The sequence below is a fragment of the Triticum aestivum genome, chromosome 3B (genome assembly GCF_018294505.1).
Source record: "Triticum aestivum cultivar Chinese Spring chromosome 3B, IWGSC CS RefSeq v2.1, whole genome shotgun sequence".
NCBI lineage: Eukaryota > Viridiplantae > Streptophyta > Magnoliopsida > Poales > Poaceae > Triticum > Triticum aestivum.
This window is the reverse complement of record NC_057801.1, coordinates 764,644,089-764,668,957: the sequence shown is the minus strand read 5'-3', so window position 1 is coordinate 764,668,957 and position 24,869 is coordinate 764,644,089. Positions and strand designations below refer to the sequence as shown.

General features: G+C 42.9%; 1 protein-coding gene across 1 annotated transcript; it reads left to right on the top strand.

Moving 5' to 3' along the window:
- Positions 1–11,083: 11,083 nt before the first annotated feature.
- Positions 11,084–13,929, top strand: LOC123066425 (uncharacterized). Its single transcript, XM_044489515.1, has 6 exons — positions 11,084–11,382; positions 12,203–12,284; positions 12,613–12,682; positions 12,854–12,985; positions 13,170–13,298; positions 13,458–13,929. The coding sequence occupies exons 1-6, from the start codon at positions 11,157–11,159 to the stop codon at positions 13,623–13,625; spliced, it is 807 nt and encodes a 268-aa protein (XP_044345450.1). The 5' UTR covers positions 11,084–11,156; the 3' UTR covers positions 13,626–13,929.
- The last annotated feature ends 10,940 nt before the right edge of the window (positions 13,930–24,869 follow it).

The window sequence follows — 24,869 nt, the reverse complement described above, 5'->3', positions numbered from 1 at the left end:
TAGCTCATATACGATACATTTCACCTAAGTTAGCTAATATATGGCATATACTTCTTCTTCTAGTCTTCTTCTTCTATTCTTTTTCTTCTAGTCTAATTCTTCTTCTAGTCTTCTTTTTCTAACTTTCTTATTTGTCATTTTGCAGGTTTCATTCACTTCACGGAAGCCAGCTTCCTATGATGGATTGCTTGCTTTTTCCTGTTTTTCCTTTGATGCACTTGTATTCTGCTGGCTTGCTATGAAGAAACTTTGCATATTGTAATATGTATGGATCGATGGAACTATGTGATGGATATATATGTGATGTGAAACTTTTGATGGATATATATGTGATGTGATGGAACTATGTGATGGATATTTATGTGATGGATATATATGTGCTGTGAAATTTTTGTTGTGATAATTGTTGGATATAATAAAAATAGAAAAAAAGAGGCAGTGCAGGCTCTTTGCCGTCCGCGGCAGACGACAAAGACCCCTTTGCCGTCGGTGGCAGACGGCAAAGGGGGCACGTGGCGCCCACCTGTGCTTCCTGGGGTGGACCATTTGGCCAATTTGCCGACAGTGGCGGACGGCAAAGACTTCGCCTTTGCCGTCCGCCGGGCGGACGGCAAAAAAACGGGCGCTGAGGTATTGCTGATGTCACCTGACGGATGGCAAAGAGGCGCACTAATTTGCCGTCCGCTGGTGGACGGCAAAGGCCACCGTTAGCCGCCTAACGGAGTGACAATGGCGGACGTGCCACATTTTGCCGTCCCCCCTCTTTGCCGTCCGCCGCTGTAGGCAAAGGGCTCTTTGCCGTCCGCCTTGGAAAGCAGACGGCAAAGGACCTGTTTGCCGACCCTATCTTTGCCGTCTGTGTTTGCCGTCCACGGCGGACGGCAAAGTGCTTTGCCGTCAGCCGTCCCTGCCTTTGCCGTCCGCCATGGCAGATGGCAAAGTACTGGATCCCTGTAGTGTTGATCGACTATTCTTTCCCTGAAAACACAACCAGCACAACTATCCAAGTGGTCCTTGGAAGCATCAGTTAGTCCATTATAAAAGATATCAAGTATTTCATTTTTCTTAAGAGAATGATCAAGCAAAGCATTAAGTAACCGGAGAAGCCTCCCCAAGCTTGTGGGAGACTCTCTTCTTCAATTTGGACAAAATTATATATTTCCCTCAAGGCAGCTTGTTTTTTATGAGCAGGGAAATATTTAGCAGAGAAGTAATAAATCATATCCTGAGGACTACACACACAACCAGGATCAAGAGAATTAAACCAAGTTTTAGCATCACCCTTTAATGAGAACGAAAATATCTTAAGGATATAATAGTAGCGAGATTTCTCATCATTAGTGAACAGGCTGCCTATATCATTTAACTTAGTAAGATGTGCCACAACAGTTTCAGATTCATAGCCATAAAAAGTATCATATTCAACCGAAGTAATTATCTCAGGATCGACAGAGAATTCATAATCCTTATTAGTAACAAAGATAGGTGAAGTAGCAAAAGCAGGGTCATATTTCATTCTAGCATTTAGAGATTTCTGTTTCAGTTTAACTAATAACTTCTTAAGATCAGATCTATCATTGCAAGCAAGAATATCTCTAGTAGTTTCTTCATCCATAACATAACCCTCAGGAACCACAGGCAATTCATACTTAGGGGGAGAACCTTCATCATCACTATCTTTAACAATATCAGTTTCAAGAATTTCATTCTCTCCAGCCCTAGCAAGTTGTCATCAAGAAATTGACCTAATGGCAAAGTAGTATCAAGCACAGAAGTAGTTTCATCATAAGTACCATGCATAGTAGAAGTGGCATCATCAATAACAAGCGACATATCAGAATTAATAGCAGAAGCAGGTTTAGGTGTCGCAAGCTTACTCATAACAGAAGGAGAATCTAGTGCAGAGCTAGATGGTCGTTCCTTACCTCCCCTTGTAGTTGAGGGATAAATCTTTGTTCTTTCGTCTTTCAAATTCCTCATAGTGATCAGCAGATATAAATCCCAAGTGACTCAAAGAATAGAGCTATGCTCCCCGGCAACGATGCCAGAAAATAGTCTTGATAACCCACAAGTATAGGGGATCGCAACAGTTTTCGAGGGTGGAGTATTCAACCCAAATTTATTGATTTGACACAAGGGGAGCCAAAGAATATTCTCAAGTATTATCAGTTGAGTTGTTAATTCAACCACACCTGGATAACTTAGTATCTGCAGCAAAGTATTTAGTAGCAAAGTAGTATGGAAGTAACGGTAATAGTAGCAAAGGTAACGGTAGCAGTTTTGTAGTAATTGTAACAATAGCAACGGTAAAGTAAATAAGCAAAGCACAATATGTGAAAAGCTCGTAGGCAATGGATCAGTAACGGATAATTATGTTGGATGCGTTTCCTCATGTAATAGTTATAACATAAGGTGACACAGAACTAGCTCCATTTCATTAATGTAATGTAGGCATGCATTCCGAATATAGTCATACGTGCTTATGGAAAAGAACTTGCATGACATCTTTTGTCCTGCCCTCCCGTGGCAGCGGGGTCCTAGTGGAAACTAAGGGATATTAAGGCCTCCTTTTAATAGAGTACCGGACCAAAGCATTAACACATAGTGAATACATGAACTCCTCAAACTACGGTCATCACCGAGAAGTATCCCGATTATTGTCACTTCAGGGTTGTCGGATCATAACACATAATAGGTGACTATAGACTTGCAAGATAGGATCAAGAACTCACATATATTCATGAAAACATAATAGGTTCAGATCTGAAATCATGGCACTCGGGCCCTAGTGACAAGCATTAAGCATAGCAAAGTCATAGCAACATCAATCTCAGAACATAGTGGATACTAGGGATCAAAGCCTAACAAAACTAACTTGATTACATGGTAAATCTCATCCAACCCATCACCATCCAGCAAGCCTACGACGGAATTACTCATGCACGGCGGTGAGCATCATGAAATTGGTGATGGAGGATGGTTGATGATGACGATAGCGACGAATCCCCCTCTCCAGAGCCCCGAACGGACTCCAGACCAGCCCTCCCGAGAGAGATTAGGGCTTGGCGGCGGCTCCGTATCGTAAAACGCAATGAAACTTCTCTCTGATTTTTTTCTCCGTGAAAGCAAATATATGGAGTTGGAGCTAAGGTCAGTGGATGTTCAGGGGGCCCACGAGGCAGGGATCGCGCCCAGGGGGAGGGGGCGCGCCCCCCACCCTCGTGGACAGGGTGTGGGCCCCCTGATGCTATTTCTTTTGCCAGTATTTTTTATTAATTCTGAAAAGTTGCTCCGTGGATTTTCAGGTCATTCCGAGAACTCTTATTTCTGCACAAAAATAACACCATGGCAGTTCTGCTAAAAACAGTGTCAGTCCGGGTTAGTTCCATTCAAATCATGCAAGTTAGAGTCCAAAACAAGGGCAAAAGTGTTTGGAAAAGTAGATACGACGGAGACGTATCAGACATCGAAGGCCATTTGAGGAACATATTCTGGGCTGATTCACAATCCCGGATTGACTATGTTGCCTTTGGTGGTGTCATGGTGTTTGACAGTACATATCGGTCTAACAAGTACATGCTTCCGTTTGTTTCATTTGTTGGTCTGAACCATCACCGCAACACAGTTTTGTTTGGGGTCGGTCTAGTGTTAGACGAGACAGTTGCATCATACCAGTGGCTTCTTCATGTATTTTTGGAGGCAATTTCCCAGACGACATCCATTTCAGCAATCACCGATGGGGACGGTGCAATGCCTAGAGCAATAGCTATTGTCTGGACTGGAATAGATCATCGTTTGTGCACGTGGCATATTGAGGAGAATATGGTGATGCACCTCTGCAAGAATAAGCTTGAGGAATTTAGGGAATTCATTTATCGTCGTTGGGATGTTGATGAGTTTGAGAAAAGATGGGAGGCTTATAAGGTTCGGTTCAAAATAAAACCAACGGGGAAGAGGTCGTCATGGGTTAACAAGATGTACGAGTTGCGACACAAATGGGCTGCTGCGTACACAAAGGATAGATATTTCCTAGGCATGATGAGTAATCAGAGGAGTGAGTCTCTCAACTCAAGGTTTCATGTGCACCTGAACAGGAAGATGCAACTTGTTGATTTGTTGCAGCATGTTGAGCACTATGTATCCATAATGCGTAAGAATGAAGCAGCATTAGACACAGTAGCGACACATACGATACCCTTCACTAAGCTGAATGCACATCCTCTGGAGATTGCTACCTCTTATATTTATACAACTATGATGTTTCCAAAGGTAAAACGTCAGATTATCGAAGGAATAAATTGGCAGGTCACAGACCGGGTAGTGTGTGATGGTTTGGTCGTGTTTGAAGTTTTGCGCAAAGTCCCATATGATAAAGTCCCATATGGCATGGATGCTACAGAATTGCAAGGTAAGGAAGGTAAGGATGCTGAGGACTTGCATGCGAAAAACTTGGATGCTGACAACCCCAATGACTTATAATGATAGTATTTGCACATTCATGAAACTCAGCATGCTTGTAAACAAATTACCTCATGCAGTAGCGTAGAGCATAATTTTTATGTTGGTATATATAAGTTGTATTCGTCTATATGAGTGTTTAAATTGTATACCATGCTGAATCTAATCACACTTGCACATCCATTGAACCCAGGATGCTTCTTTGCCGCCATATGAGGAGTTCATAAACGGATTAAACACGCAACAAAGGATGTACATCCAGTTGATAGGACTGGGTGGACTTCTCAAGACATCTAGCATCAAAATTAGACATGTACTATGCATGGCCATCGCTAATTTATATGATGCAGAGCAGGATGCCTTTATCATCAATGGGAGACCATGTAGGATCACACTAAAAGATGTAGGTTTCTATCACGTCAATAAACGTGATTTTAACACATATATTTGTGCTCTCCTCTTTAATGCTTCAGCCCCCTCTTCGGTTAAGATCCTTGTGAAATCAATCAGAAGGGTGCGTAAATGCGATTAAATTTTGATAATCTTAGGATTACAACATAAAGCTAAAGTTGAAAAGCAATGGAAATTTAGACTCACCACTTATTAGAGGCGTGCACCTATACATGCCACTGAAAACATGGAAAAATACCATAGATGTATGGGACAAATGGGACTCCACTGATACGAGCATACTAGCAGCAATGCCATTACGATTTCACATAAAACTAAGGTCAATCCAGAAAATTGCTAACCAGAACTTATTAGAGGCCTATACAACTACTTGCACCCCACTAATGACTAATGTACTTCTGGCGTGCTCCTATGAGCCACACATCTCTAGTAATCTACACCTGACATGCCTGCGGACCCCATTTACTTGTGACATGTGCTTAAGTCAGCATGACACATGTATGCGTTATAACAGCTCTTACGAGTGTCGCGATACTGATGGTGTGCAACCCGCACACCGCCAGTAGCACGTCACTAGCACAGGATTCCTTAGATTAGTGTGTGTAGTAGCTATCGTGGCCCATGTGGCGTGCATCGAAAGGGCCGGTGGTCTGGAGGAAGGTGAAGGACAACTTGTTCACAGCGCAGTTTGGTTGTCTAGGGGATTGGAATAAGGCCATGCTAGAGGGGCCATGGCTTTTCAGAGACCAAGCAGTGATTTTGGTGGAGTATGATGGGTTCAAAAACCCTGATAGCATCAAGTTGGATAAGTTGGCAGTTTGGGCACAAATCCATCGTTTACCTGACAACTTTTTGATCGAGCCTGCAGTCAGGGGGATGGCATCGCGAATTGGCGAGGTGGAAGAAGTGCAACTCAAGCTACCGGCAGGTTTCTTTGGTGAATTTGTCCGGGTGAGGGTGAAAATCGATATCAACGCAAAAATTAAGAGGTTTGTCACTGGAAAGAAGGGGGATGAACGAGTTAGATATCAAGTAAAATACGAGAAATTACCTGTCTTTTGCTTTAACTGTGGTGAATGCGGGCATTGGCACGAGGAGTCTGGTGATGGTGTTCATGATGAGACAAAGTTTGAGTGGGGTGACTTTGTTCTGGCTGACAATATTCGCTTCAGGCAACCTGGCAGAGGTGGTTTTTGTAACCAGAGGGGACGAGGCGGCCCAAGGAATGCAGGAGGAAGAGGTAGGGGGCGAGAGCAGTATAACCCCAATCAAAGTTGGCGCTTCAATACATATCAGAATGAACCTCGCAGGGAGGCGGGGAGGCAGGATGAAAAAGAGGACAATGCAATGACCACAGAAGTGTCGGGGCCAAGCGAGCTCAAGGGTATGATCGAGGAACCGACTGCTGCAATGCTGGGGGTAGTGGTGGCAAGTAACAAGAGGCAATCTTCGGACAAGAACCATCCAGAGACAGTTCAGTCGAGCGATGATGGAGAAGGGGACGTGGTCCCAGTGAGCTCTATAGCTCTTGTAATCTCTGGAAAGCCGGCCGGGGTTCCACCGATGCCGCCTGTATATGTGTCTCCAAGGAAAGAGGTGAAGCGACGGAAGAAAGATGTTGGCAATAAAGGAACCTTGTTTAAGGAGCTGTCTGATGCAGGGACACCGAGTATGGTGACAGATGGAGTGGAATGTGGCAAGGACCAGTATGATGGATCGGCGGGCTCCTCCAAGGAGTGCCGCCGGGCGCAATGAGTTCATTCTGTTGGAACTGTCGCGGCGCGGGTAAAGCCGCGACAGTTCGTGAGCTTCGCGACTTTGCGAAGAAATTTACCCCTACCGTGTTGTGTATTGTTGAAACTCAAATAAAGGGTGCACGTGTAGAAGCTTTAGCTAACACTTTGGGCTATGATAATGCCTATGCGATAGATAGTCAAGGAAGAAGTGGAGGAATAGGGATTTTTTGGAATAATACAATAAAGGTTGAGATCTTGGGTGATTCTGTTTATCATATTGATGCAAAGGTGGTAGAGGAAGGGAAAGACCCATGGAGGTTGACATGCGTGTATGGCGAGGCCCAGACACAACTGAGACACCAAACATGGGATCTCCTAAAGGGGTTGGCGTCTTTCAGCAACCTCCCTTGGCTGTGTTTGGGCGATTTTAACGAAGTTTTACGTCCGGATGAACATGAGGGAGCTGCTAATCGGAGTAATGCACAAATACAAGGTTTCCGGGATGCGGTTGACGTTTGCATGTTGATGGACTTGGGCTATCATGGCAGATTTTGGACCTTTGAGAAAAAAGTGACCGGGGGATCCTACACCCGCGTGAGGCTTGACAGAGGGATGGCCACAGCTGATTGGGCGGCTCTTTTCCCTATGGCCAAGGTTACAAACTTAACTTCGGCGTCCTCGGATCATGGACCAATACTCGTGCAGTTTGAAGAGGTTTTACCACGCCCTAAACCGAGCTTCCGGTACGAAGTGATGTGGGAGTCACATGAATCATGGCGTGACACTATCAGCTCAGGATGGAGCGAACTGCAAGCGGATCAAGGAGTTGAGGGGATTCGCAGAAAATTGGAGCTTCTGTCAAAGAACCTCTCGGCATGGGAGGATGCAACTTTTGGAAGTGTTAGGAAGGAGATCAAGAAGGCAAAAGCGGAGCTAGAGAGGCTTTGGAGTGTTCCGTCTAGGACTGCTCCAAATCACCTTGAGCAAAAGTTGAATGAACGACTGGTTGAGCTCTATCATAGGGAGGAGTTAATGTGGAGACAAAGATCGCGCATACAGTGGCTGACTGCGGGTGATCGCAACACAAATTTTTTTCACATGAGAGCAAATATGCGGCGTAGGAAGAATATGATTCGAGCCCTACACAATGCGTTGGGTATAAGAGTAGAGGACAAGGCTGAGATGAAACAACTTGTGACAGATTTCTATAAAACCTTGTACACGACGGAAGGTGTACAGGGGGTAGATGATGTATTACAACATGTGCCTCGGAAAGTGACACCAGAGATGAATGCTTCGCTTTGCGCTCCTTACACAAATGAGGAAGTAAAGCAGGCCCTGTTTCAGATGTTTCCTACGAAGGCACCGGGGCCAGATGGTTTTCCTACACACTTCTATCAGCGCCACTGGGACATTTGTGGGGATGAAGTAACTAAAGTGGTGCTTCGGATCGTCCGTGGAGAGGAGACTGCTGCAAGCATTAATGATACGGTACTCGTGTTGATACCCAAGGTACAAAATCCCACTCTCCTTACCCAGTTTAGGCCTATCAGCCTTTGCAATGTGATTTATAAAATAGCTTCTAAAGTGGTGTCGAATAGATTGAAGTTGATATTGCCAGATATTATCTCAAAGGAGCAATCAGCCTTTGTTCCCGGGAGGTTGATCACGGATAATATTATTTGTGCGTATGAATGTTTGCACTTCATGAAGAGACACAGATCCAAGACAAACAGTTTTTGTGCACTTAAGCTTGATATGATGAAGGCATATGACAGACTAGAGTGGCCTTATCTAAAGGCAATTATGGTTAAGCTTGGCTTTGCACCAGATTGGATCCATACAGTTATGAGCATGATCACTTCTGTTTCATTCTCGGTCTTGTTTAATGGAGAAAGATTAGAGAGCTTCTCACCTTCCAGGGGTATCAGGCAGGGAGATCCTATTTCCCCTTACTTATTCTTGATTGCAGCGGAGGGCCTTTCGTGCCTTTTAAAACACAGTTCTCAGTCATTAGTGCTCGGTGGCATAAAGGTGGCGCCCACGGCTCCGGTAGTGAACCACCTTTTGTTTGCAGATGACAGCCTGCTGCTTTTCAAGTCTAGTGTCCAGGGGGCAAATGAGGTTTCAAACCTACTTGATGCATATTGCTTGGCTTCGGGCCAAAGGGTAAACTATGATAAATCGTCCATATTTTTCAGTAAGGGATGCCCGGAGACCCTCAGGGTGGAGATAAAGAATATACTTAATGTGCAGAATGAGTCTTTGAGTCAAAAGTATTTGGGTCTGCCGACCGATGTTGGACAGTCCAAAAATGGCACCTTCAAATATTTACGAGACAGAGTTTGGGAAAGGATAAAGGGATGGATGGAGAAACTTTTATCAGTGGCAGGAAAGGAGGTTCTCATAAAATCTGTGGCTCAAGCTTTACCAGTGTTTTCGATGTCTTGCTTCAGATTACCTCGAGGCCTTTGTGGAAGCATTACGTCACTCATTCATCAGTTTTGGTGGGGGAGCAAGAGAGGCAAGAGGAAACCATGTTGGGTAGCTTGGGATTTGATGACCCGACCGAAAAGTTTGGGAGGACTTGGCTTTCGGGATATAGAAATCTTCAACTTGGCACTTTTGTCTCGGCAAATTTGGAGATTATTGAATGATCCCTCCTCTCTTAGTGCACAAATCCTTAAAGCATCATATTTTCCACAATGTACAGTCCTTGAAGCTCAACTAGGTCCACATCCTTCTCAGGTGTGGCGATCTATACTTGATGGGAGAGATATTATCACCCAAGGAGCTATCCGGCGTATTGGTGATGGAACTACCACGAACATATGGCAACATAGTTGGATCCCAAGGGACGGAATGATGAAGCCGGTAGCCTCCTTAGTTGCTGACCCACCGCAACTGGTTTCTGATCTGATCGACCACACTAGAGCTGCGTGGCGAGAGGACTTGCTTAGACAGGTGTTCATACCCATTGATGTGGAGGCGATCTTGCAAATACCGCTCTATACACGGCTTGTGGACGATTTCTGGGCGTGGAATGATGATCCAAGGGGGCGTTTTTCTGTACGGTCAGCTTATAAGATGATTGTCAAGATCAAGATTGGGCGCGAGGCATGGCTGGAGGAAAGGGAGGATCCTTCCAACTCTAAACATGAGATGAGGGGGTGGAACTCGCTATGGAACATGTCAGTGCCACCGAAACTGCGCTTTTTCACTTGGCGATTGGCGCAACACTCACTCCCTACGGGAGATGTCCTAAACCATCGTCATATGGCCACTACGAGTGCTTGCTCCCTATGCGGAGGGCAGGATAGCTGGCGGCATTCTTTGCTGGAGTGTAATGTGTCTAGGTGTGTGTGGGCACTTTCAGAAGCCGAGATGGTCGAGCACATGTGGGCAACCTCAGAACCTGACGCACGGCTGTGGCTCTTTGCCATGAATGACTCTCTTCCACCGGAGCAATTTCAGTTGATGATTGTTACTTTATGGGCGATTTGGAGTGCAAGACGGAAAGCTATACATGAGGATATATACCAGACTCCGTTTGCCACTGACAACTTCATCAAAGCTTACTTATCAGACATAGAGTTTTTGAAGAAGAAGGAGGAAGCACATGGGATAGCAGTACCACGACCCCGTACGTGGATTCCACCACCAACAGATTACTACAAACTCAATGTGGACGCGGCCGTGTCACGCCCAGGTACGTTTGGCGCAGTTGGTGTGGTTTGCAGGGATGAGAGGGGTTTGTTCATGGGAGCGTCAGCTCTCGTTTTCAGACGACTGCACAACCCCCAGGTGCTAGAAGCACTAGCTGTTCGGGAGGCATTAGCACTTTCAGAAGATCTCTATATCAACCATTTACTTGTTGCCTCTGATTGCAAGGTGGTGGTAGATGCAATCAGACAGGGAAGCTCAGCGAAATTTGGAGCCATTGTCGAGGAAATCAAGGCTAGAGCAACTACCTTTATTTCATGTTCGTTTACTCATGAGTATAGGACCTCCAATACGGAGGCCCATAATCTCGCAAAGCATGCGTTATCTTTAGGGTTTGGCCGACACACTTGGCTAGGACAATCCGGCGATCTTCTTTTTGTACCTATGAACATTATGATTCAGTAATAAAGCTTTGTGAGATTCTCAAAAAAAAACTAGTTTATTTTTATTTTTTGTGGGTCCCATGTGTTAGTTTCTTGTTTGACAATGTAAAGAGCATTTCTTATCTTGCGATAATATAGTCGTTTTAGTACTGAATAATGTATTGCGGCAACTTTGATTCATCTGCATTTGCATTTGAACACTTTTTTGGGGAAGGAAGAGGCGAGAACAATGTACAAGGGACAATCTTTTCATTTTTTGAGAAGTATGTTTTCTTTCCAGCATTTTTTGAGAAGTGTGTACTACTAGGGACAATCATAAGCCCTGGTTTCTGGGCCATTTTTCGGACTGAAGCCCAAGCCCATATCGATGTCGGTTTCCTCCTCCAGTCCAGTCCAGTCCAGTCCACCGCATCGGCGAGAGAGGGGAAGCGCAGGTGGGTGCGTGATGGCCGCCGTCGCCGGAGCCGGAGGAGGCGACGAGATGCTGCTGCGGCGCTCGCGCCGGCGGCTGCCTCTCGCCGACCTCACGAACCTCTCCTCCGCCGCCTCCGCCATCACCCGCCTGAAGCGCAATCCCCAGCACCGCACGAGCCCCGCCAGCAGCGCCAGCAGCATTGGCTCCTCCACCGTTCCCCGCATCCCCACGCCTCCTCCGCCCGCGGCCCTCTCCGGTGAGCAGAGCAACCTCTCCCTTCCCTTGCTTATTCAGTAAGGGCCAGCTTAGTAGCTAGGGTTTCGCTGGATTCGGGAATCACTGGCTTGCTTGTTCCTAGCCTTGCCTAGCGCCCCTAGCCTAGGGGTTGCTGATTGCTGAATGCTGATGGATCCCCCATCCCATCCCTGCTGACAACCGCCGCTGCTGCTGAATTTGATCCTACCAGCAATATTGGCGTGCTTAATTATCCATTCACTGCCCATTCAGGCTACTCTAATTTGTGCTCCTCTACTAATTTGATAATCCCAGCCCTAGTTTAATTTGTGCTAAGCTGAAGCAACTAGGCATGCTGTACCTGGATGCTCTCACCCGTGCTCCGCTCCAAGGCAATCGCTTCTGTTGCCCAATGTTACCGGAATGCTCTGCAGAAAATGGATAGTCTTTCTTCTCTGTTGTCATGTGAAAACTATTCCTCCCTTTCTTAGCTTCACTGACAGTAAGTAATATTGCGCCTTCTGTTTCTTCATATTGGAAAGAAGAAAAGGCATTTGTACTAGTTTCCACGACGAAAGAAATTGAGAATGGAATTTTTTTTTATGAGAGAACGTTCGCGCGACGCAATTGAGTAAACAGTCATCCGGTCAAAGAATAAGAGAACTCCACACTTGCTAGTCAAATTCACTATGTCTCTTCCGACTTTGCTCCTCGTAACGCTAGCACTTTGATTGGTTCCTTTATTTCATTTGATTTCCTTTTTTTTTGCCAGTAATTAATTACTGTGAGTTAGACCGCTGATTGGTTCCTTTATTTGATTTGATTATCTTTTCTGGCACTAGTTTCTACGACTAAGGGCAAGGATAAATCCACAAGGGAGCTTCAAAGTTCCAATACTCATCTAAACAAGATTCAAAGGATCAGGTATGTTGTATATCAGCACTCCACTCACCATGATTTCCATAGACTGTTCCAGCACTTACTTGATGAATATTGGGAATGCATTACATCATTTTTAGAACTGTGGGTGGGCATTATTACACTTAAAATCATCTAGTATTCTAGCTTTAGTCAGCTCCACCTCATGTTTAACTAAAACATCCATTCATTTGTTCCACTTTTTTTTCCTGCTGCTCCTCTGTGTCAAACTCTGTGTAACGGTGAACACCGACCACAATTCCAAATAGCAAGTTATAATGATTATTTCATATTGATTGATTGATTGATTGATCTCTCCCTTGCATACCTCCAGTAAACCTAAGGTGAAGACTGCAGGCGTGCTACCTGAGACGTCATCTCCTCCCAGCAAAAACACAAGGAAGGTATATGCACATATGTCTGGTTTCTGCTCAGCAATCAGTATGTTAACTATTTACATATGGAAATTATGAGATCTCTCCCTGTTTGCCACCCAGCAGGTCTTTCTCCATTCATGATAGTCTCTGGTAACATGAACTCTTTCTTATTTCCTTGCTGCTGTGCCTGGATTTCAGATAACAAGGAAAGAGCAGCCGCGCACAGAGTCTTTGATCATCCCCTTGTATGCCTCTTGTAAAACAAAGGCGAAGACTAGTGGAGACGTGCTGCCTGGGGCATCAACACCTCCCAGCAAAAAGATAATGAAGGTATGTATATATGAGCTTTCTGCTCAAGTATTATCATGTCAACTTTTTATTTGGCATCTAGCAGCCCTCCCTGTTTTACTACCCTGCGGACCTTTCCCCGTTCATGAAACTGCCTTTGGTGTATTTTGAAAAGAAGGTGAACTCCTATCTTATTACGTCGCTGTGGTGTTTGCATGAATGTTAGGTAACAAGGGAAGAGCAGCCGCGCACAGAGCCTTTGATCCCCCCCTTGTATGCCTCCAGTAAATCAAGGCTGAAGACTGGAGACGGGCTGCCTGGGGCATCTTTGCCTCCCAGAAAAAAGACAAGGAAGGTAAATATATCCAGCAGGCCTTGTTGTGGAAATTATGAGGTCCCTCCCTGTTTATTTCTCCATTTGTGGAACTGCCGTTGGTTTTACTAGAAGAAAAGAAGGTGAAGTCTCTTATCTTATTTTGTCGCCGCTATGTGTGCATGAATGAATGAATTGTAGGTAACAAGCAGCAGCAGGAAAGAGCAGCTGCAGATGGAGGAGATGAGTTGCGATGAGTCCCTGGGACCGAGCGAGGATTTCATCAAGGAGCGAAGGGCCTACTTTGCGGAGATCGATGCGTTCGAGCTGGTAGAGGAGTTTGTTTCATCAGGAAGCGACGCAGAGTAGACGTTCATTTGCACGGCCAGCCTGGGTAGAGAGAGATTAGCCGAGTCTTAATTCTAGAGCGCGGAGTCCATGAAGTAGTAAAGTGTTGAGTCCTCAAGATTGGTTGCTGCCTCGCAATTCCTCTGCTGACATGATGGTAGTCGTTAAGCTGGTGACATGATGGTAAGTACAGTAGAAAATATAAGGTGGTGGTATGTATGTATAAGCTAGTGTAATGCGTACTAGGTATCGTCTTGTGAGCACTTAGGTATTGTGATGACATGTATCCATGCAGAACCTGCAGAAGAAAATGGTGGAAAGAGTATGATTGCTGTGGAGCCGGATCCCCTGACGTACGGCCACCTGACGTTGGGCCACTGACGCGTGGGTCCGGGTCCACACGTCAGCGAGTGCGCCGTACGTCAGAGGAACTGCGTCCGTAGTTGTTGGTTGGTTTGGAAATACTCCCTCCGTTCCCAAATATTTGTCTTCTAGAGATTTCAACAAGTGACTACGTATGGAGCAAAATGAGTGAATCTACACTATAAAATATGTCTATATACATCCGTATGTGGTAGTTCATTTGAAATCTCTAAAAAGACAAATATTTTAGGAACGGAGGGAGTAAATTACTGATGCATAGTATTAAAATTTCACATGGTATGATCATTAGATGAATTGTGGCGCTGGTAGTCAAATACAAGGTCACTCACATTCTTCTTTTGGTGGGGCACTGGCATTGGGTAGACAGGCAGTGTGAATTATGATGGCATATGCTAGGTGTGTAACCTGAATGTACAAGAGGACACAATGATTGGTGGGCTGTTGTTTGGTTGAAGATGCATTTTATTTTATTTTATTTTGCGAATCAAAGATGCATTTAGTTTAATTTAATTAATTTGGTACTATGTATTACTACCTAGGCTACGTGCTCTAGTATGTCATGGAGCGATCAGCTAGCCATGTTTTCACATTTTCTAGCGGAGCATGTATGTACAGGTAAAGGATCCACCGTTCGCAACTGGCCCAAGATGCATGCTGCTTCTGTGCATATAAGCGAAGTAAAGAGAGTTATTGAACTAGGAGTAGATATACCCAGCAAAGTTTTGAGCGGAATACAAATACCTGATACACATGTCACTTCCGAACCGTCCAGTCTGATAAAAACGAATATATCTCCTTGCCAGATGTTCTGTTCATAGCCACTCTCTCGCTCTTCTCCCCCCGTTGTTCTGTTTGTCGCCATTGGAGCGCCTCTTAAGTCTTAAGGTTAGATCTCTGCTTTATCTTCTGATTTTTCCACATTGGCAGCTCAAACATACATCGGTGGTCTTCTACGTTTGGATAGTTGCAAGATCTTCTCAATTTTTTTTATCTCTTTCTTGCTTGCCATTGTTTTCGTCATTCTAGGGTTCGGTTGTTTCTATATATTAGTAATTTGTTGACGGTTGTTTTTTTGGGGTTGTTTAGGTTGAACCAAGTGCAGATGAACAGAAAGTATTGACGCTTTTTTTTCCATCTATGTTCTTCCATCTAAAGTATCTAATTTCCTAGACTCCTTCTTAAGAAGAATCTACCTAAAAACGCGTTTAATGGATCTATGTGTGATTTAACAAATTAATTTTTATCTTTTTGAATAATTAATCTTAACAAAAATGCATATGATGAACTTTAAGAGATAATTAGTTGAACAAATTTGCTTTTATGGTTCATAAATTACATATTATTCATATTCAGTTTCATTTTAGTTGGGAAAAAGTCACAAGTGTTATAATTTTGATTACCATATGAAATATTGTTATGTGAACTGTATTGGAATGTTTGATTATGGCTTTAAGTGTAGTCTGGTTGCCAGTACATTTTTATGAAATTACAATACATTTTGTTAAATATATTTGTTTAGCATTTCACTACTTATTGATGTCGTATGAACTTATCAGATGGACGATGAAATATTAAGAGGGGAACCTTTATGGATCTACTGACCTTTCTTGAAAGGCCTCAAATATACATTGAACCAAGGAAAAGTAGAAATAATTTTTGTGTGTTCTATCAATTACTATTTATGTAATTGACATGTATATGATCATTATAATTTTCATGTCATGTAAATATGAAATCATCGATCAATGATACTACAAGCCTTAAACAAGGATGCAATTTATCAGATGATGATGATGCTATATCTCTACCAAACTTAAGGTTAGTATTCTAATATTAGAAGTTTTAACTCTGCATCTTTATCAAAAGAAATGTTTTGTCTTATAAGTTAACTATATGGTTGACAGAGTTCATTCTAGGCAATATTGTGACTATCAACAAAGGTGCATTCAACTGTAATAGAAGAACATTCCTATGGTGAAATCACTAATATCGACCAAGCAAACCTAGATGAAAAGGAAGAAAATTGTGCAACAAATGATTGTAGTATCTGTTAAAAAAGTATTATGAAACATGGTTTAATTAATTTTTGTCAATTATATTATAATAATATTGCATATTTTGTCTTAGGGAAACTAAACTTTGATGCTCTGAAAATTGGAATGGGGGATTATTGCGCTGACAAGTCGGTACCAATATTTAAACATCAATTTGGCATAAAATTTGAATCAGTTGCTCAATCATTCGGATTCTAAAATTCTTACTCTTGGGTGCTTGGATTTAGCATAAGATTTGGAGACGTATATGACATTGTCAAAGGTGTACGCATGATGCAAGAATTTAATTGTCAACTAGCAGTAGTAGTAGTAATATTATAATACATAATAATCTTCTTAATCTTGTGTAGTTTATTATTTTAAAAATGACGTTTTATATGATTTTAGAGAAAAAAAAACAAGAATACAAAGTTTTCTACAACAAGATGTGGGTGCCAAGCTAGATTGAGAATACACATAAATGACAAAGCAGAATGGTACATCACTGCATTGACGAAAGAACACAATCATCCATTGGTGGAAAGTTGTGCTAAGAAGAAGCATTTGCATTCACATCAGCATATTGACAAGCCAACTAACGAGCTAATAAGACACTTGAGAGATAATAATGTTCCAGTTGGCCGTGTCAATTCAATAATTAGTGGGTTGTATGGATCAACGGACAGTGTTCCTTTTAGTAAACGGAAGCTTCGAACATTATGTTCAAATATTGCAACTGAAAATCTGTTGAGTTAAAAAGAGGAGAATATTTATCTGTTGCGACAGTATATTCAAATATTGCAATTGAAAATCTACCAAACTTATGTAGAAATTCAGAGATATGCTAGCAAAGGATGATAGATTTGCGTTCACTGCCTAGGTTGATGATGGTAATACACCGAAGTCCCTGATGTGGACTTGTTGTAGAAACAAGGATTTATATCAATATTTTGGTGATGCAACTAAATTTGACACGACGTATGACACAAATGTATACATGATGCCTTTTGGAATGTTTATCGGTGTCAGCAACCACTTTGATAGTGTTATATTTGCTAGTGTCCCGTTGAGTGAAAAAGAGGAAAATATTTAGTAGGCATTCTCAAAGTTTATAGCAATGATGGGAGGAAAGCCACCTGTTACAATTCTAACTGGTAAGAAAAATAATGTTAATTTATTTCTATTTGTATGCAATAATATAATCATTCTAATGATATAGAAAATTATTTGCTGCTCAAGCAAGAGCAATGACTAATGCAATAACTTAAGTGTTCTCCAAAACAAGCTGCAGATGTCACGTTTTTCACTCGGCTCAAGAACTTATGGCACAGGTTTACAAAAAATATCTACCCTTTCCTGATGATTTTCATAAAGTGGTGAACCATATGCTAACAACTGAAGAGTTTGATATTGGATGGAGACTGATCACTGAGAAATAAGGAATTGAAAAATGCACCTTTCATGATAAGAGCTTATGAATGTAGGAAACTGTGGGCAAAGCCATATTTTTATGGAGTATTTTGTGCAAATATGTGTAGCACACAACGTAGTGAAAGTGCAAACATGGTTCTGAAAAATTCTTTATCACGTAATTCTTCACTGAATAGTTTTATAACTCAATGTACTAAACTTACTGATGACAGAGACAAATGCAGATAATGAACGAAAAAGCAAACAGGTATATCTTACATAATCATATTTTGTCTTCTTGCATTTGAGGTTAGCAAACTTTTCATTACATAAAAAACTAAATCTATTTTCATTTCTTTTTTTTAGAAAAGTCTAAAAGTACAATGGGGTTTTCCGTTCGAAAAACATGCTTCAGTCATATATAGAAGCAAGATGTATAAATTATTCATCAATGAACTGCTGAAATTAGCTTCTTATGTTCTTGTCCCAAGGAGTGACACAAATATATTTGTGGCGAAGCATGTTCAGGCAGAACTAATATATATATGCTTGGTGCAAAGTAACATACAAAATAACAGTGGATGAATCAGTTGGTTATTATACCTGTGAGTGTGGTCTTTATCAACATTTTGGTGTTTTTTGTAGCCACATCATAGTGGTATGTCCCTAAAAAAATGATACTTATTAATATTTGATACAATTAAAAAAATTACAAGTTCTCAATATTCTATAATATTGTTCTTGTATCATGAGACTTGCATGTTTTCATAAACAGAGGGGTACTGATGATACCGAAATTCCACATAATGAAGCGTTGCACCAACCAAGCAGGGTCGACAACAGTTTAATACAAGAATTAAAAGTTTTATTGGTGATACTGGTGAGGAATCAAGAAATTGTCGTCATAGAATTTTACAAATTGAAGCAACAATATTATCCAATCAAGGTGAAATTGATCAGGAAGCATGTGTTACTCTGAAGAGAAACTTTGCTCGTGCAAAGAAAGAATTGACAGAGTATAGACTATCTCCGACAACAAACTATAGGATTTGTCTGACAGAAGTATTTTGATATTGCAAGTGAAAATTTCCAAAAAAAATCCAGTCAAGTTGACAGGACTATTTTACAATGTCAAGTTTTACAACATTTTTATTTCTAAAAAGACGCATGACAAAAATATTCTAGCAACATCCCTAATAATGCTCACCTAGCAATTTTGCGGAATTGCCGTGGCAAAAATTACCATGGGAAAAAGTAGAATGAAGAGTAGAACCAAAAAATATGACCAAAAACTTGCCATGGTAGATTCAAAAGTTCAAATTTTCCATGCCGTTTTAATTTAAATTACCATGTGTTGTATGAGAGATTTTCTGCGTATGTAGAATAACACAAATTATGGAAAAAATGACATAACAGATGTATATTGAAAATTGCCTTGGTGTTTTAATTAAAAATGCCATGCTTTGTATGGAAATTGCCATGGAAAAATAGAATGAACAATACAAACACAAATTATAAAAAAGTTGCCATGGAAAATTCAGATTTAAATTGGTCATATTTTTTAAAAAAGGCACCATGTTTTGTATGGCAATTTGTTGTGGAAAAAACAATGAATAGTATAAATAAAAGTAATGAACAAAAAAATTCCATGGCAGATTGATATTAAATTTTTTCCATGCTATTTTAATATAAATTTCCATGTGTTGTATGAGAATTTTCCGCGTATGTAAAATAACACAAATTAGGAAAAACATGTTGTGGCAGATGTATATTGAAATTTTTCATGGCGTTCAACTAAAAATTGCCATGGAAAATAGAATGAACAATACAAACACAAATTATAAACAAAGTTGCCATGGTAGGTCTGTAATAAAATTTGCCGTGATATTTAATAAAAAATTCCCATGATTTTTATAAGAAATTCTCCGGGTATATAAACACAAGAAAAAGAATCAAAATTGCCATGGTATATGCAAATTAAAAATCCCATGGTCTTTTAGCTATAACTGTCATGCTTTGTATAAGAACCATTGCATATGCATATTAAAATTTGCCATGGTGTTTTAGCAATAATTTGCCATGATGTTTTGCAGTGTATGTAAAAATCATGAAAGGGGAACAAAAATTGCCATGGCAAATGCCAAAATTGGAATGGTGCATGAAAAATGAAATTAGAACCCTATGTAGAACATGCCAAAATGATCCTACCTCTCATTACGATAGTATTAGCATGGCAACTGTGTGTAATGCGGAAAATATGTAAAGAAAAGTATTTGTATAATGGCAATGTGTACGTATGACGCCAAAAGATGACTGCCTACTATGATGGTAAATTTTGTTTTGCATGGCTAAATTGAGTAAAAACTCGTGGTATTGGGGAAAAGAGAGCTAAATTGCTATGAAAAAATGTGTGAAAAACTATGCAAAACATGTCTACATTGGTAAAAAAAAGCTCCTTGAATCATGCCAAAAACATGGCTATGTGGATACAGATTGCCATGGAATAGTACAAAATGGATTCACAAAATTTGTCATGTCATTATAAGAAATATGGCGTGCCAACAAAATGAGGGATACACAGAAACTCTAACAAAAAAAGGTTTCTAGTGTAAATGGCAAAACAATAACAAAAATTGTCGTCATTTATAGACTGGATGCCCTAAAAAAACTGCAATGTAAACATTGCAATTCCCTGAAACTGATGACATACATGGCAAAACTTTGACAAAAAAATGTAATCTAAGAATTGCTACCCCAGTGAACACTTCTCTCGATAAATGATATAGAGTTTGGAGCTCGGGTATAAAACCATTAATCTAAGAATTGCCACCACCTTAACACTTTTGTCAAATAGCAAAACCGTGGGCGCATTAGTAGATTTGCCATGTTATAGAGCATAAGTATATTGCCATGTAATGGAACGTTTTGTTCTTAAATTTGCCATGCTCCACAAACACTTGGTTTTGGTGAGAAGTAGGGAACATTAACATGGTGTTTGTGGAGCATGGCAACTAATTAGTTTGCCATGTTCCCTACATGCTCCATAGAAAAAAATGCCATCTTATTAAGAAAGTTTCCATGGTGTAACTAAATTACCAATTACCATGGTGTTTTGTGCGCTTGTCTAGCCGATGCACATGGAGATAATCTAGTAGATATCTGCTCTCTCTTCTCTAAAACCGATGATGATGCTCCTCTACAAATATAGTGAGACTGCACTCATAAAATCTGTTATGCCTCTACTGTCTGATGGCATGGCAATTTTGCAAAAAATGAAGTTTACAATAATGAAGAGAGATGGTTGAATAGGATGGTACCTGCAGGGAAGGGAGGGATCCAACGCCGGAGTCTTGTACGGTGAGTCGTCATGGTCGTCCAGCTCAAACTACGGCTGCGGCGTCACCTCGGCGACATGCTCTGCACCCCACTTGGGGTGGCACGAGCAGATAAGCGTGGGCCTCTGCCGCGTCATTAGCCCCCGTGTTAACGAGGAAGGTGGACCGCGGTGAGCAGGGACATTACGAGGCCTTGCAGCTCGACGAAGTTGAGGACCGCCACATCTGTCCTCAAGCCCGAGCCTTTATGTCTCCCCCAAACTTATGACTACAGGGAGCACCACATCTGGGGAAAAGGTCGACGTTGTCTCCTCGCCACACCTCCTCGAGCAGCGCCACACCTCGAGCAGTGTCGTGTCGGGGACAACTCTGCTCCCCATCCATGCCTAGCCTCCTCGAGCAACGCCGCCGCGCCTCCCTTCCATCTCTCCGACAACTCTCTTAGCCCGAAATCCGCCTACCGCATCACGCGCGTGAGCCTCGGCCTCTGCGCCACGCCACTGCGCTACTGCTGGGAAACGCCGTTGGTGCCATCGCCGGAGAAAACAAAAGGGGAGGAGGAAGGAATAGGCGATGGAGTGACGGTGTGGGAGAGAAATGGGAGGGGGAGTGGGGGAAGAAGGATGGGAAGATAGAGGAGTGAGGGGAGGGGAGGGGAGGAGGCATTCGCGGCGATGGTCCTCTATCCTGAACAAAATGAAAATCTGCCATGGCTAATTGTTTGTGCTCTACGACTCGTGCATGGAATCAACGGTATGTAGAATGTTCGGCCCAAATTCCTAAAAAATAAACGTCAATTTTTAATCAATTCCGCAAAAGATGCAGTTTACTCAAAAATTGCATTTTTTAGAGTCTTTTTAACACTGTTTTTTAACTAGTTTAAATGTTTTTTAGATAAAAGGCTTAATGCCCGGGGTTAAATTAATGATGCCCTTACAGCCGAGGACACGAAGTCCAAACAACCAATGATACATACAACACAACCCCCCAAAAAAGCGAAATAAAAAGCTCCGACAAGATACATGGATGCCCAGGAGCAGCAAAACAACTCAATACAGGTAAGAAAATGAGACCCTAGAGCCCTCGCACATGCCCGAAGCGCCAATGATGTGAATGGAGCCATCTTGAAAGGGGATCAGCCGAGAAAGGGGCTATGACACTGCCATCGCTTGGGCGCATGGCTGACCAGTGCCATCCTGTTCCATCGTTAGAAGGAGCCCCTAGCTCCTCGCCCGGCTCGAAGGGCGCTGCACCGTCGGATGATGGAATACTCACCACCCTAGAGCGTGATGGAGACTAGTGTGAGAGCACCAAAGGGAGGTCTTCGAGCACAACCGCCTCGCCAAACCACACTCGTCATGAGAGCACGATGCATGGACTGCACACACGACGAGAAGAAGCCACCAGCTCACCCTGGCGACCAGTAGCATGGACCTTGCTCACTTGATGGGGTCTCCAAGGACACAACGACACATCGCCGCCACCGCCCAGTCTAGAACTTGCCATCCCATGGGTTTTCACCCAGAGCTAATGGTGAATGTGACCACCCACAATGACACCTTTAAGGAGGGAAATGGTGCATAAGAGTGTCGCCATCACGGACACCGACGCGACCAGGCAGAGCTTTCGCTCAGGACTAGACCCCACCAACCAGGTCCATCAGCCATGGTCAACCAAGGAGAGATGCAAACGACTCCCGGAACAGTCCGAATGGTAGTGACGGCCACACCCGCGTGTCGGACGCCACCTGAGTGAGCCACCTCGCTGCCCACATGGACGAGGCGACACACAAGCACCCGCGCAACGACACCTATCGAAACGATGCCGTCGTACCCACCGTCCGGAGCCGCTGCTCTGGTGACAGAAGGGACCCAGCCTTACCCACCACACGCATGGCGGTGGGCCGCAAGCATGCAGCTGGCCACCCCTGCTGCTGCACTAGCGCAATCCTGCCACCCAATGCCCCCAAAACTTGCTCCTTTCACCCGCACAAAGACGAACCCCAGATCTGGGTTGCCGGGCACCCAAAATAAGCAGCCATAGGGGCCACCAACAAGAGGGAATTGGATCCTCTAACATAAAGAAGGAAAGTTAGAGAAACTACAATACCCTAACTTCTCTTCTTTCAATCCATAAGATTAATGCTAAAATGATTTAAATTAATTTAAAAATTACTAATCTATTGTTTACACTTATAGCAATTACATACAGCCAAATTGATGGTGAAATAAAATTAGTTTTAGATTATTTATATCTATAGTAAATACCAACGGCAAACATCCTGCTAACAGTCCCTAACTTACCTTCTTCATTTTACACTAGGTTAGCATTATAACACCGTGAGTTTCCTTCCCTATATGTTAGAGGATCTAGTTAAAATGTTGAAGTTGACCTCCGCTCATTCTCGCGACGATGGACGTCACGACCAGCTACGGCAGTGCGAGCGGGCCGACCGACCTATCACCTATGGATGCTGATACGAGCTGCCTAAACCCGCGTGCGGGAGAAACGAAAACGTGAAATGAAATCCTGTGTGCGCGCGATTCGATCTGATTTATATACTACTCCTACTACTAATTGATACTCGCTTTCTCCACGAGAACTAAGTGAACTACGCGAATATATGCATGCGTGCGTTTGGGCGCGTTTGGCCTCAGACCCGGATCCTATACTTGGTTCAGCTTTCGGTTGGTTCCCGTCCGTCGAGAACATGAGCCGGTCGACCATCTCCACGGCTTCCACCTGCCGACGTGCGCCGCCGCCACGCAGGCCGGTATCGGTATACACCGGCGACCGGCGCCGGAGGGAAAGGCGGCTGGATCGTATCGTGATCGCATATTGGCATAGCATCTCCGTCAGGTAGGATTGTCCTGTCTAGGCAGGAATCGGTTGACCGGCAGCTGTGCGCGCGGGCGGGCGGGCAAGTACGTAGTAGTACCCGCATGCAGCGACATGGCCGGTTCACATCGGGCATCGCATACGTACGTAGCTACGCCTGAAAAATATGTAGGATGGCGTATTGACACTTGAGAGCTCTGAATCTCTGATTACTTATATAAGCACTCACCAAACCAAATTTTGGGAAAGCATATTGCTACCATTGCAAGTTTTTTCTTTTAGTTTTTTGCTTCTTTAAAAAACACTTTCAATCTATTCATTTTCAATCATGATAATACAACGAACACTAAAAATAATAAAAATTACATCCAGATCCGCAGACCACCTAGCGACGACTACAAGCACTGAAGCGAACCGAAGGCATGTCGTTGTCATCGCCCCTCCCTTGGTGGAGCCGGACAAACCTTGTTATAGTAGACAGTCGAGAAGTCGTTCTGCTAAGGCCCCATAGAACCAATGCACCAGAACATAAACCGCCGCGGATGAAGAGTGCATATTGGAAGGATCTAACGCGAAGACACACTAACAAAGATGAACGACAAACAGATCCGAGCAACTCCACCATAGACAGATCCGTCGGAGACACACCTACACACGCCCATCGACGATATTACATGCATCACCGAAACAGGGGCTAGGCGTAAAGACATTTATTCCATCTTCAGAGAGCCGCCGCCGTCTTGCCTTCCTCAGCAGGACACCAACCTTAACAAAACTCAAAAAGAAAATCTAAAAATGAAGCCCTCCCATTAGTAAGGGCCGAGATCCACTACCCCTCCATGCCCCTAAGGCCAACGGAGGTGGGGTGGACCAGCGACGGTGCCGGAGGAAGGCAGAGAACCCTTCTGCGGAGACGGCAACCGGCTATGTCGTCTCACGTAAAGAAGTGAATCATTCTTTTATGTGTGTGCGGAAGATAATGAGTTCGCCATCAAATCAATTGTTTTGTACCACTCTTTGCTTTGTATTTTTTATTTCCCGAAAGGTTTAGCTGTAACTAAATTCTGTAGTGATGGTCATAGGTTTGGTTGGTCGACTTTAATATATGGCATTTCTTCTTTCTTTCTTTGAAAAAACTGACATTTTTCAGGAAAAAAAGCTGACATCTTGATTTAGCTATGCATGTCTTGTTTTAGTGGATGTACATCTTGCTTTTTTTTAGCGTCAAAACCCCACTTTATTAACCTATGGTAGGAATCTCATTT

Coding starts and splice junctions, on each gene's coding strand:
- LOC123066425 (XM_044489515.1), top strand. CDS start 11,157: ATGGCCGCCGTCGCCGGAGCCGGAGGAGGCGACGAGATGCTGCTGCGG. Junction 12,285..12,612: donor AACAAGATTCAAAGGATCAG/GTATGTTGTATA, acceptor GCATACCTCCAG/TAAACCTAAGGTGAAGACTG. Junction 13,299..13,457: donor CCAGAAAAAAGACAAGGAAG/GTAAATATATCC, acceptor AATGAATTGTAG/GTAACAAGCAGCAGCAGGAA.